Source organism: Drosophila tropicalis, unplaced genomic scaffold (genome assembly GCF_018151085.1).
Source record: "Drosophila tropicalis isolate 14030-0801.00 unplaced genomic scaffold, ASM1815108v1 contig_694, whole genome shotgun sequence".
NCBI lineage: Eukaryota > Metazoa > Arthropoda > Insecta > Diptera > Drosophilidae > Drosophila > Drosophila tropicalis.
This window is the reverse complement of record NW_027173176.1, coordinates 2,260,277-2,273,301: the sequence shown is the minus strand read 5'-3', so window position 1 is coordinate 2,273,301 and position 13,025 is coordinate 2,260,277. Positions and strand designations below refer to the sequence as shown.

The 13,025-nt window shown below is 40.7% G+C and overlaps 2 protein-coding genes across 2 annotated transcripts in view; both read right to left on the bottom strand.

Moving 5' to 3' along the window:
• LOC137578870 (SEC14-like protein 2) overlaps window positions 1–13,025 on the bottom strand; it is a 148,703-nt gene that overhangs the window by 90,013 nt on the left and 45,665 nt on the right. The window lies entirely within an intron of this gene.
• On the bottom strand, window positions 1,747–3,351 carry LOC137579096 (uncharacterized). The gene has a single exon (XM_068292792.1). It carries the CDS (start codon window positions 3,169–3,171, stop codon window positions 1,834–1,836), a length of 1,338 nt encoding a protein of 445 aa, XP_068148893.1. The 5' UTR covers window positions 3,172–3,351; the 3' UTR covers window positions 1,747–1,833.

Below are 13,025 nucleotides of genomic sequence, written 5' to 3'. Positions count from 1 at the left end.
GACTATTAAGTTCCAAGCCCCAAGAGAGAGAGAGAGAGAGCAACACACATCACATCCCATGAAGCATATCACAGACAATACAATCAAAGCGAACTTCAAGTGCCCTGCAGTTCGCTTTGGATTCAGATGCATGAATCTTCTACACTAAGAGTGCAAACAAGGAGGAGTAGCAGGCCTCAGCATGGGCGTAGTTGGGAGCACTAATACTAATTTCTATTAATAAAATATGCAAAAATTGGCATTTTGTTCTAGCTTCTCGTAAATCTCTATCAAGCCTTATTAAACTTGTGGTCTTTTCCCTCCCCTCTTTTTGCATCACATAAAATTTGCATCTACACCCATAGCAGACAAAAGACTTTTTGCATTCGATAGGAAATTTGATTGCTCTTGTAAAAGTTCAATGGTTTCTTATAACTAGAAAAAAAAAACAACAAAACTTCCAATCGATTAAGTGTGAGAGCTTTGTTTTCCTTACTTAACTCTCCCCCTACACCCACCTCCTTTCACCCTATATGTACTCAATCTAGGGTAATATGCGATTTCAAGTGCCAATAAGTGCGTAGAATGTAGAGGGGAAAAAAAACAACTATTGCTTATGCTCAATTTAATGTGAGAATATCATAATTAGGAATTTGGCAAGAGAAAAAAATATTACCAAATATTACCAATGAAGTCATTTTGATAATGGCACGAGAAGACATATATGTATATTGCATGGCAATTTACAATTGTGCAAGAAATATTGAGGAAACAAAATAATAATTACTTGGTAGACCATTTTTTTTTTTTTTTTTTTTTAGTTTCTTTGTGTTTCTTATAAACAATTCGATTGCAACTATTTCTTACATTGCAGCGAGACTATAAAAATAAATCTATATGCAAATGTGACGTGAACAAAACATGATACACACACACACACACAAACAGAGAGAGAAGCGAGAAAGGGGCAAGGCAGAGGGAGTAGACACAAATCGAGAAGAAATCCCAAGTTTACAGATGTGAAAAAAAAGGAACCTTAAGAAAAACCCAAGGAGCCAGACACAAAAACAGATTCAGAGTCAGAGTCTACCCAAAAATAGTCTAGCTGCCAGTCAAGGACTCCAACCAACGAAGCAACAACAGAAGCAGACGCGAATTGCCAATCCCTGGCGTCTTATGTCTCCTTGGCTCTTTACTTACTACATAAATGTGACAAGTTGGGGAATTATTTTTCGCAGAAGATGTTCGTTGACTGCGTGCAGATGAGCCAAGATTGATAAGCAGGCGACGACGACGACGCTCCAAAAGCAGAAGCAGCAACTACTAGCTCCAGCTTCAGTAACAGCTCCAGACCAGACCAAAAACCCGCCCGTGCCTTACTGGCTCACTGTGTGCCTCAAACGAGATGCAACTGGTTAGATAATGGCAGCGATTTATGTGGAACCACCTCGCTTAAGAATCTCCAAGCGGGGGCGAGCGAGATGATGATGATGATGATGACAACAACAACAACAACAGAAACCACAGCCTAAAGTCGAATGTGGAAAACGAAACAACCGTCAGAAGAAAAAAAAAGAAGAAATAAGGTAGAGAAGGTGCCAGCAATTTAGCGACAATTACAACTGGCAATGGCATTTTAAGTGGCCATTGTCAAGGAGCAGCGATCGGTAGCAGCATGATAAGCGCCGGCTCCCAATTGGCATTCTACATTCAGTCACCATGTGGGCGATCTGGGCATAAAAGTTATGTGTAATAATAGATACTCTATCCCATACTCTATATATATTTATGTATCCAAAGTGTATATCCGAAAAACTGTAAGAACAAAGACGAAACTGGAGACTCGAGACACTATCAATCCTGACACCTTTTGCAGGAGTCTCGTGGCTGTTGCATGCTCTTTGCTTCATGCGTTAGCGCATCTTGCTTCTTTTCAGCCACTTCATCGGCCCACAATTTATTCAGATAGTTCTCTAGCTTGGCCACCACATCCTCATCGGCAGCAGCACCAGAGCAACTAATGAAAGATGAGCCGTCCTCATCATCATCATCAGCTGTACTACAAACATTCGAGGATTCACTGCAACTATCATGCTTGCAATCGATGGGACAATGATGATTCTCCCATTCAGTGGATGGCTCTTCCATCTCCTCATATAAACTAGTGCTATCCATTTCAGTATCTGCCAGATGCTTTGTTGGACTCTTCGACGACTTGAGACGAGTGTCCTGTTCGAGACGATACCACTTCACCTTATACGAATCTTGACCACATTCACCATATTGCTCGCCCGTCAACTGATCAATATTGCATTCACAGATGAGAAAGGGTGAATTGCATTTGTCACAGCGAGGCAAGTTTAGTTCATGATTGAGTATGGGACGTGGCAGCTTCATTTGTACATTATTATTACCCTTATCCTTCATCTTGGGCACTTGCAGGCCACATAGTATACAGGCCTCGGGCAGATCCATTGCATCGGCGTTAGCCAATTTGTACGTGCTGCGAGCTTGCTTCTCCATTTTGGTAGGACCACTGGGCACCTCTTGCATTCTGCAGCCATGACAAGGACATCCGGGAATCATTAAAGGATTGGCACGGGCTGACATACGTTTATACAGAGCTCCATAGACCAATGTTATTTGCTTCTCATAGCACTTGTGGGCCCAGAAGAAGGCTGCCTTGTAATTGTCAAAGATTCGGGCTGTCTTATAGGCAGCATGCATCCAGGCAGACTCCTGACGATGCACAGCCATCACATCGCTTATCGGATTGCTTATTGTAATAGGAGGTTTGCCATGGAAGAATGCTTTAAATGCCCGCTTGATGATCGCATACGATAGCATGGCCTCAACCCGTTCCATAGAGCATTTTAAGCGCAAGGCCTGCAACATGTCATCCCGATTTAGATGGGCACCCTGTTTTATGGCTGGCGGACTTTGGCTACGCAGTTTTTCATGATAGACAAAGGCGCGCTTTATAATGGATCTGGCCTGATACGACTTCGCTGTATTAATGCCACAAATAAGCATTATTTGGGCCAAACTCCTGGATATATCCTCGACATTATCGTCAAACAACTGGTGTGGATCCAATTTCCTTTTACAATTGCAATTTCCGCCCGCTTTTATTGAATCTGAACCGATACACGACGCTTCAAGCGATTTTCTCACATTTCCAAACTTATCCATTTCCCCCTTCCACTTTCTCTATCCGTAAAGGACTGGCCCAGCAATAAACAACAGCCAATTTTGTATTTTACAATTCTAAAAGGAAACAAACTTAATTTGAACTGTTCTCTCACAAATAAAATCAGTGGCAAAAATTTCAATCCAAAATCAGTAAATGAAATAAAGTGAATCGATGTTATTTTCAAAGCTAACTAAAACACACATCAAACTTTTTATACCCCTGGCAAAGATATTCGAAATGGTTTATTAAGGGATTTGAAAATTCAACCTGATCTGATGATTGATTTGAAATAAAAGGTAAGTCTCAATAGCCCTAAAGTCAGTAAATAAGGCCTGTAAGGCAAATAGAACTAGAAGCAATTGACTGATTTGATCTTTTGGTATTTTCAAATATTCTCTGCAATTCTAGCCTACAATAGGAATAAACTGATTAGAAATTTAATAAACTTTCTTTTTTGATATGTTTGGCTCATTCGATTTATTTTAACGATAAGGAAGTCGGTCACAAGCCACATATAGAATCAATCGATATGAAATGAATACTCAATTTCCATATTTAAGCTTATACTGAGTTGCATCTTAGTGAGCAAAGCATAATAAATGCATTAAAGTCAACTTGCTGGACTTAATGTTGGGTTTTTTGTTTTTGATATTTGACCCACTGTACCTTATCTAGGATTACATGTGGCATAAGCTCATATATGTAAGCTACAGGTATCTGTCTATATGAGAGACCCCACACACGCAAACACAGGGGCATGCAGGGAGGCAGACAGACTGCTTGTTGCATATCATCCGAAAAAGAGAACACACACATGAATCTCTAGTAGAGGGCAAAGAATTTTGGTCTTTCAGTCGATCCGACAGACTGGCAGACAGACAGACGGACAAACAGATGGATAGACAGTCAGTTAGATGCATTTAGGTATGTGTATGTATGCATTTATCTCTGGTCGTCCGCTGCAATTATGCTAAATAGATGCTTTGATAGCTTCATCGAAATAAATAAGAGAACAAGAGACAAGCTAAAATGGTTCGGCGATTCTTTGGGTTATTTGGGTTTCTGTTTTGTTTTTTTTTTTTCCTGATGTGTCAGACTAAATTGTTCAAATAAATTAAGTTGTAGCTTTCGAATGGTGATGGTTATGGTGGTGGTGCTAGTTGGGAGTGGGGATTGGGGCAAGTAAACAAGTCGAAGATCTTGAATGTGGCTCCTCTGAGAGGCCGACGTCAATGTAAGCGGCATTGCCGCCTTTCTGGCATTGTCATTTGATAAATTATGATATTTGATCAATTGTTCAACGAGAATGAGAAAGGGTAAGAGAGCGCGAGAGAGAGAAAGAGATAGAGGGAGATAGATGAAGATGTTTGGGGTACTCTAATGAAATGGTTTTCTACGTGTGCCACGCGAGATTCCTCCCCGCCGAACTCTCTTCTTATCTCTATCAATCCTAACCCGCATCGCAAGTTTGCCGAGGTAAACTTTTTGTTGTATTTACATTGTAATGGCATCTGACGCGGGTAAACACACATTTACATCTACATCCATATCTCTCTATACATATATCCATATACAACAGACCAGACCAGACCAGCCCAAAAACCCATTCATCTGCATAGCTGCACAGCATAATAGAACTCAACTATATAAACTGAGTGGCTGAGAGAGCTGGAGGGAGTGGAGGAGGAGGAGGATGTTGCTGCTGGTGATGCTGCTGCTGCCGCTTCTTGCCTCTTTATTGTGGCTAATAGACCTCTTGTGGTCTTTGTTGTTGTGCCGCCGTTTGCATTGGCATTGGGTATATGGTCACCTCGGCACCTCGGCATTGGCATTTCTATGTGGATTAATGAATGGTTGCACCGATGGACATGAGAATGTCTCTGTGTGTGTGTGTGCGTGTGTGTGTCTGTTTGTGTGTGTTTACAATCCATATAGACATCTCATTCATTGTCGGTGCAGTCAACAGGCCTCTAATTATGTGTAAAGGTGTTGTATAGGCTTCCCCACTCATCCTATCACATCCAGAAGCAGCCAACCCCATATACGAAATCCAAACATCCAACACCCAAAACCCATCCCAGCCCATCCATCTCAATGTTCATTTCTTCAACTACAAGAGTTAATTAGTGTTGTGTACAGGATTTGACTGAACAATGAGTGTCGGATAACGGATGAAGGGCAACGGGTGACGTTTGCCAGGTGCTGGCTACCCTGTGTGTCGGTCATATCATCATCTTTCTATCTATCGGTTCGACTGTATTGTGTTGTATGAAGATAATCAATCGATAATGGCTACTGGGCAAAATGTGCGGGAATCGAAAAGGAAGGGGGAAATTGTTTTTCCGTCTACCTCACTTTATTTTCTTCTGTTATCGTATATCCTTCTCCTCGTCAGAAACTATGAAAACTTGGCTTAAGTAAAAGTTGAAAACTTGCATTACAGAGTACGTAAATATTCATGTAAACAGCAATTTAAATTCATTTCCCTATTTTGAAACTTTAATTATGCAAAGCTCAATAAATCAATAATAAGGTAAGCGGGATAGATGGAAATGGAGGATTAAGCTGATAAACTGGATTACTAATACCTTGATACCCTGTACTGACGGTATGCAAAGAAACCACAGAAATTGCTTTAAAATTGACATCTGCCTGAAGAGCTTTAATACCTTTAACCTAAACTATGGAAGTCTGCCGACTTTGGTGTACTTAATTCAGTTTTTTGAACTTTTGACAAATTGAATTAAACATTTCATTGATAAGAAGTGTCTAAACCCAATACTGATTGAGGTAAATGCCATTTTAGATTTCAATTAGAACGATTTTCCACTCCACACTACATACATATATGAAGGAAGTATAGGACATTATTTCTGTATGGCTGCGTTCCGGCTTGGTTTTTATTTTGTTTTCGTTTTGCGTTCAAATGTTGTAGAAAATAGAGCTGTAATTGATTAAATTTTCCCAGCTGACTATGCAGAATGTGCCAAAAAAGTAGGCACTCGAAACACTTGTCACCCAAAGCACGTTTGATTCTATGCCGATTCCGCATCTATATCCACATCCGTATCCCCATCCCCCGTATCTTTAGCAAACTCCACTTTGCCCATCACTTTCATTGATGGTCGTCTTGTGTGCACAGTTCAAAGACCTAAAAACTAAGTGACAGCTGCTACGGCTGCTGCTACTGCTGCTGATATTGATGTTGTTGTTGCTGTTGTTGTTGTTGGCTTCTATGCCAAAAGAGGACCATTTGCACTTTTATTGCCCCCAAATCGAAATCGAACGCCTTAAGAATGGTAAGAGAAAGAACAAATATACGAATATTGTATATAAACAATAACACAAACGAAAAATGAAAGAGAATGCGCCAAGTCATCATAAAATACGAGAAATGCAATAAAATAAATTTAACACAACATTTGTTTTGGTTCATATCATCATCATCTTCATCATGGTTCTATCCTCTTTTGAGTTTTGTTCTAATAGCATCATCTTTGCCCCTCTTTGCACGGTTGTTCTCAGTTGTTGTCACAATAGCCATAACAATCAAAGGGCATCTCCAAAATATTTTCAATAATAAATCTATTTGATGGCCGACCAACAATTTTTATGAGTCTTCTGCCAAGGCATAAAACCACCGTGGAAAAGGATGCTGCAGAAGCATTCATCCAGGCGTGCCTCCAGTCGTTAAAAATCACAAAAGTAATGTCCCATCAGATGATTAATTGTCAAGTTAACCAAGAGGAGAGAGGAGGCCAGACACCAGATCTCAGAGAGCTGCCCTTTTGGGGGAGGCGTCAATAAGGGATGGAACAAGTGAAAGGGCCTTTTCCAATAGCGAGTCAGCTGTCAGCCATAACTTGTCAATTTTTATTAATTTCTCAAATGTCCAGCAGCAGCAGCAGTAGCATTCTTGACAGTCGTTGCCATTCGATGTCGCTGTCGTTTCGGCTTGTATGTAATTAATTTTTTCCAATTACATCTGTTGCACTTCGGGGGACAATACCACTTGAGATATCGAGGACCGCAGAACAGGGCACCTTGGATGACACCCTCGTTTAATCTATGTTTGACCATCTGTGTATAGAATACAGTCGGTTAGTCAGTCAATCGGTCAGTCGATTGGTCAGTTGGTCACAGTCAACTAATTTGTTCAATTTGTGGTCCGTGTCAGGTGATGATTATAAATATTACATTTAATTGAACTGTCCGCATGATAACAACAATCCCAAAGACCGGAACTTTGCAATATTTTTCAGTGTTAATGAAGTGTTTCCATCTAGTGACTAACCCTCAAACGATTGAAGTCCAACTTTAAAATGAATTTCAATTTACAAAACTTTTAAAGACAGCTTCTTTCAACTTTCCATATTAGATATTTAATTAACCAAATGCACACCATTCATAGTTCAGTTTTTTTCACCATTAGCATCTGCTGCTTCACCTCCTGCTCCTGCAGCTCCTGCCCCTTTTGCTCTTCCACTTTAAATAAATCAACACTTTGAGAGAGTGGAACACGAAACACGCTTGTAATTGCTTAATTAGATTGCCACTAAAAATTATAATTTGAAAGAGCAGCAGGAGCAGCAGCAGATTGCCTTTGCAGACTAGAGACAGGAGTAAAGCTGCAAGGATGCCCCTATTCTTGTTGCCTTGAAATTGAAAAGTCGCAGATGGTCGCGAACCCAAAACGTAAATCAGATTTGTTGACAGAGCTCAACTAATTTTAACCCATGACCTTACGACGACGCACTTGAGCAGTTGAGCGTGCTACATTTGTGCAGCTTGTCTGCTGTTTTACTGTTGCTCCCCATCTCCATGGCTTGGCTTATGGTTATCCTTTCAAGTGGATCTATATATGCGCGTGCGCCGCCAGGTCCCAAGTGGACGCGTGCTAATGGGGAGCGCAAAAGGTGCATAAAGCAAAAGAATAACAACAATCACAGTGTAAGCGATGCGAAAGGGAAACCTTCTATATGTATGTATGTGTGCCTGTGTGGTAATTTATGCGTATCCTTTTGAAAAGGATCAGCTTCAGCTGCCCTTAGGGCCTGGATTTGGTTAATCATTTAAAGAAGAGATCGTGACACAAATTTGTGATTTCTTTTTAACCATCGTCCCTCCTCTCCTGCACTCGTTCTCTCTCTCTCTCTTTCAATTTCTATGTGTGTGTGTGTCAAAGGACATATGTTAAAGACGGCGACATGCCGACACATGACTCTGTTGACACACAAGGAGCAGAGGGCGCCGTGCAACGGCAGCAGGAGCAGCAGTAGTAGAAGTAGGGGAAAATAAGGACTTCTTAAGACTGCATCTAAGTGGTATTTATTGGTTTGCCAAGCCGGCGACGGCTGTCATATGCATCCTGTGCAATCTATGCAGCAAGGATTGAATTACGCGTTGGCGACACATTTGTAAACAGGCTACTCTGATTTACCCACACCAGTGAAAACACACAGCGAACACGAACACGGTAGTTCGTTGCAGGAGTCACCAAGCAGCGGCGCGCCTTATTTGCCAAGACATTAGGCAGCCAGGACACGACAGCACAGGACCAACCACAATGAAGTAGAAGCTGAAGACGAAGATGAATATGAAGTAGATATTCGAACGTTGAAGCAAAAGTAACAATAACAATAACAACTAACAGCAAATAGTTGAAATGACAACAAAACATACCGCGTGTTTGCTGTCAATTCCTTACGAGACGAGGATCCTGATCCTTCTGTGATTGACAATCTACAAATTTCTTTGACATTAATCAATGAAACCCGCCGACGACGATGACAACGAAAACGAAGGCGACCGCCTGCCATGTTGATGAATCGCAGGATTCATGTTTTTACACGCAATTTGACGGCATTTTGACGGCTATCTGTTAGGATATACATGGATATATGTATGTATGTATGTGTATCTTAGAGGTACATATATAAAGAGTTTATGCGAAAATTATTATATAATATCTTGCACGTTGCCTTGCTGACTGTACTTGAATGTGAAATATGTATATTTATGGTCACACTTTGTAAGTCGTTTCTTCTACCGTTTAAATTTAAATTTTTTACCGAAAAAAAAAATACGAAGATAAAAAGAAACAAGCAATAAATTCATGTTAATAACAGTTGTTGCAACTCGCCCCCTCTATGCCTCTCGCCCACACCAAAACCTCCTCCTGCAGGCAGACACTGACTTGACTTGATGCCCAACAGCAACTTGGCCATAAATATAAAGCAAATGGGTTGACAGTTGGCAAGAGAGCTGGAAACCCTTCCTTATACTTGAATGTGGAACACCCAAAAATAGTCGAGAGACCAAGCACACAATTTTAGTGGCCAGAAATTTGATATGAATCAAGTGCCACGTGTCGCCCTTCGTTTTTTTTATTTTTCGTCTTATGCTGTGTGCAAAAAAAAAAAAAAAAAAATTCGGGGGCGACAACTGTTTCGTTTCTTAGCCAAAGCAGCGAAGGATCGAAGGAAGACGAGGAGGACGACGACGACGATGACGACAGATGCGCGTGTCGGGGGCATGACCAAGAAACTGAAATTGTGTTACACTTTCCCTTAAAGAAGAAACTAATCGGCGAAGCGAAGAATGTTTATCAGAGTCAGACATCAATCCAGGAGAAGTTTAAGGAGCAGGAGCTCTTCTTTTCCATTCCCTAGCACGGCCAGTGTGGAGGCGGTAACGCATCTCGTTAAACCGCAACCGCAACTCCGGGCCAGTTAGCTGGAGAGAGGGGCCAACGATCCGTTTTGTTCATTGCTGATTTGGATCTTGGCATCATCAGCACATCTGTGATCATCAGGTTCCGTTGCAAGAAGCGTGAAATGCAATTGCCATGGGCACACACACACACACACACACACACACACACACACCGTGAGCTAGCGGTTGTTTTTCGTCATTGTTGCGCCCCGTTACGCGAAATTGATGGACCCGACGACCCTATATGAATACCTATATACATGTACATTTGTATATACCTGCCAAACGAGGAGAAAAAGTGTGCCTGGATGACGATGAAGATCGGATCCAAAACTATGGGCCAATTAAGATCACCATAAACAGATGTTGTTGGCTTCCCCAGCATACCGTGTGCTCTGCCGTGTGCTTGATGCCTCAGACTCTGGTTCTGGCGATCTGCGATCCCTCCCACCACACAGCTGTGAGAGTTGAAAATCCGCAAAAACTAAAGAAATTTATCATATATTGTGAATATGTATGTATATTCTTTTATTACACTTGAATGTCTTCGTAATCGGATATGTCTTGCCCTGGCTGGTAGTATTTGGCATGTGCCAAGGAAATGGACATTTAAAACCTAAAACCAGAAGTGACCCAATGTCCACTTGAATTTCAATTTCCCAAAAATTCTCCATTTCTTGTGCGCCTTGTCGTTTCGTTTTCTCATTTCAGTTTTTGTTTTTCGTTTTTTTTTTTTTTTGTTGGTTGTTGTTTTGGTTATTTGGAGCGCACACACCTTGTGTCCGGGTGTCAAAGGCCGTGTTAGGTTCATACCCGCCGCCAATGGCAAAGTAGCGAGTCAATTTGTCAGCGACCCCGGGCATTGAAATTGAAATTCAGTTAAGCAGGCAGGAGGCTCGCTTCTCTAACCGTCTATATGTCTGTCTGTGTGTCGATTTGAATGGGACATGGAAATTTGATACATTTGGCAGCCGCAGAAGACGACGCAACGGCAAGGGCAACGGCAGCTGCATTCAGACCCAAGGACTGCAGATTATGTAACCTCTCCTACATAGCAGCAGCAGCTATGAGATATGAGTTGTCAATGGGATGCGAAAGGTTAAGAGCTTTTCAATTGCAAATGCAACTGCAAATTGCTTTGCGATAAGTGCGAGAAGGTAGAAGTTATATTTGCAACATTCAATCAAGAAATTGTTTGCCACATGTTGGAGACGTAAAGCAAAATCCTAAAAACTATTTCTTCTCCTCTGATGATATGATCTTAAATCAAAGAGTGATTTTCCTTTGAGTCCTTACTAAGACTGAAATAGCCAATTTGCCAATAAAGATCCTAGACGAATTGTATCATCTATGGTCTAAATTTTGCTGTCAATATCTATGTTTCAAAACCTTACATCAACTCAAGTTGATGAACTAGTAAACCTTTTTTAGTTTATATTTTGAATTAATGAAAATAGGTATCTCTTGGTTTAACGTTGGTAAAATTAATCCTTATAACATTTTTTGGATGCAAAATTAAAGGCATGATTTGTTGCATTTGATTTGAATAGAACAAATAATTGGGTAAAATTGTGGAAATCAATTTAGATTTAACAATTAAAGGAAAATTGAAGAGTAGAAAAGAGAAAACAATTCACGATACGATACAATCAATGTACAATACAATGCGGTGGACTTTCTTTTGAAGTCATCCTCGTCGCGTATGGCTAGTAAACTCGAAATGAAAACTTTTCTGATTGCTTGTTAAATTTCTAACATGGTTGCAGTTTTCCCAAGCCCACAATGACCAATTTACCTTTCGGATTCAGCAGGTATATGGAATTAGCCCACAAAATGATACACAAACAGAGAGTAAACAACACAACACACAAATCACAAATTGGTCAGCCACTTGTCGAAACCTCAAAAGGAAGAACCGCCGACTGTCCGACTGTCCGACCGTCAGGAAAGTGGACAAATGGACAGACCTGAGAATCGACTACTACTACTACTACTAACAAGGACCTCATCATAATCGGTCTGTGCCTCCTAAACCGAAATTGGGAGTGGTGGGGTAAATAACAACACAAATACGTTGCTTATCGCACGCGATCTCATCAGAAGATCAGAGAATTGTGACCGACGAAACCGCCGCTGAAGCAGCCGTAGACGCTGCTGCCACTGTCGAGGCCGTCGCCATCACCACTTAGGAATGACTTGGCAAGTTGGCAACTTTGAATTATTTCAATCTGTGCTGATGATGAGGCCATATTTTGGACTTGCAACTCCACTCCACTTCACTCCAACTCATGGCATCTCATGATAAAAAGCTGGCGATAAACATTTTTACGGTGAGCATTCCTGGAATTCCCTTTATTGAAAAAGAAAAAAAACACAATTTTTTTTTTTTTTTAAATTGAAATTGGCACACTCTTTGGGCAGCTGAAAGATCAATCCAAATCAGTTTTCAGCTGCCGTGCATACACATACATATACTCATATGCTATATGATGATGGGTAATTGGAGTTGGTCCACCTACGGTCCGAAATATTCAAAATGTCTTGCTTTGTTTGATTGCACGAAATTTGACCTTAACCTTGTTGCCATTGTTGCCATTTCACGTTTAAGGAATTAGCTGCCACCGCGCGATGGACAGGACAGGACAGCAATTCAATTGATTCATAAATCCAGCTGGCTTGCCTCTGGCCTTTTATCTTCTCTAGATGCAAAAATCTTTAGCATGGACACACACCTGGCAAAAATGATTGACGCGCTTCATATTTAAACAATGGATTATTCTGCATACTCAGTTCCCTTTTGACATCTGAAGTAGCTTGCCTCTCTCTATTTGAAAGTCAAACTTCAATTTTCTTTTTCATCCAAGGATGCAAAAAGAAAAAAAAAAGAACAATTTGTCAAACATCAAGGACATACAAAAAGGAACTCAACTTGGACATTAAACTATCAATTTAAACTTAATGTTATCTGTAATCTAGAACTTGTAACTACATCATGGAATGATAATTATCCAACATGATTGACTAATGTTTCCACTGATGTGAGTAATCATTCATAAATATGTGTCAATAAGTTTTCAATCGTCGCCTGACCAAACTAGCTAAACATTGCATAATTAATCAAAAAGACGGCACGCGGCTC

Excerpts from the sequence above, each read along its gene's own strand:
- LOC137579096 (XM_068292792.1), bottom strand. The coding sequence starts at position 3,171 with ATGGATAAGTTTGGAAATGTGAGAAAATCGCTTGAAGCGTCGTGTATC.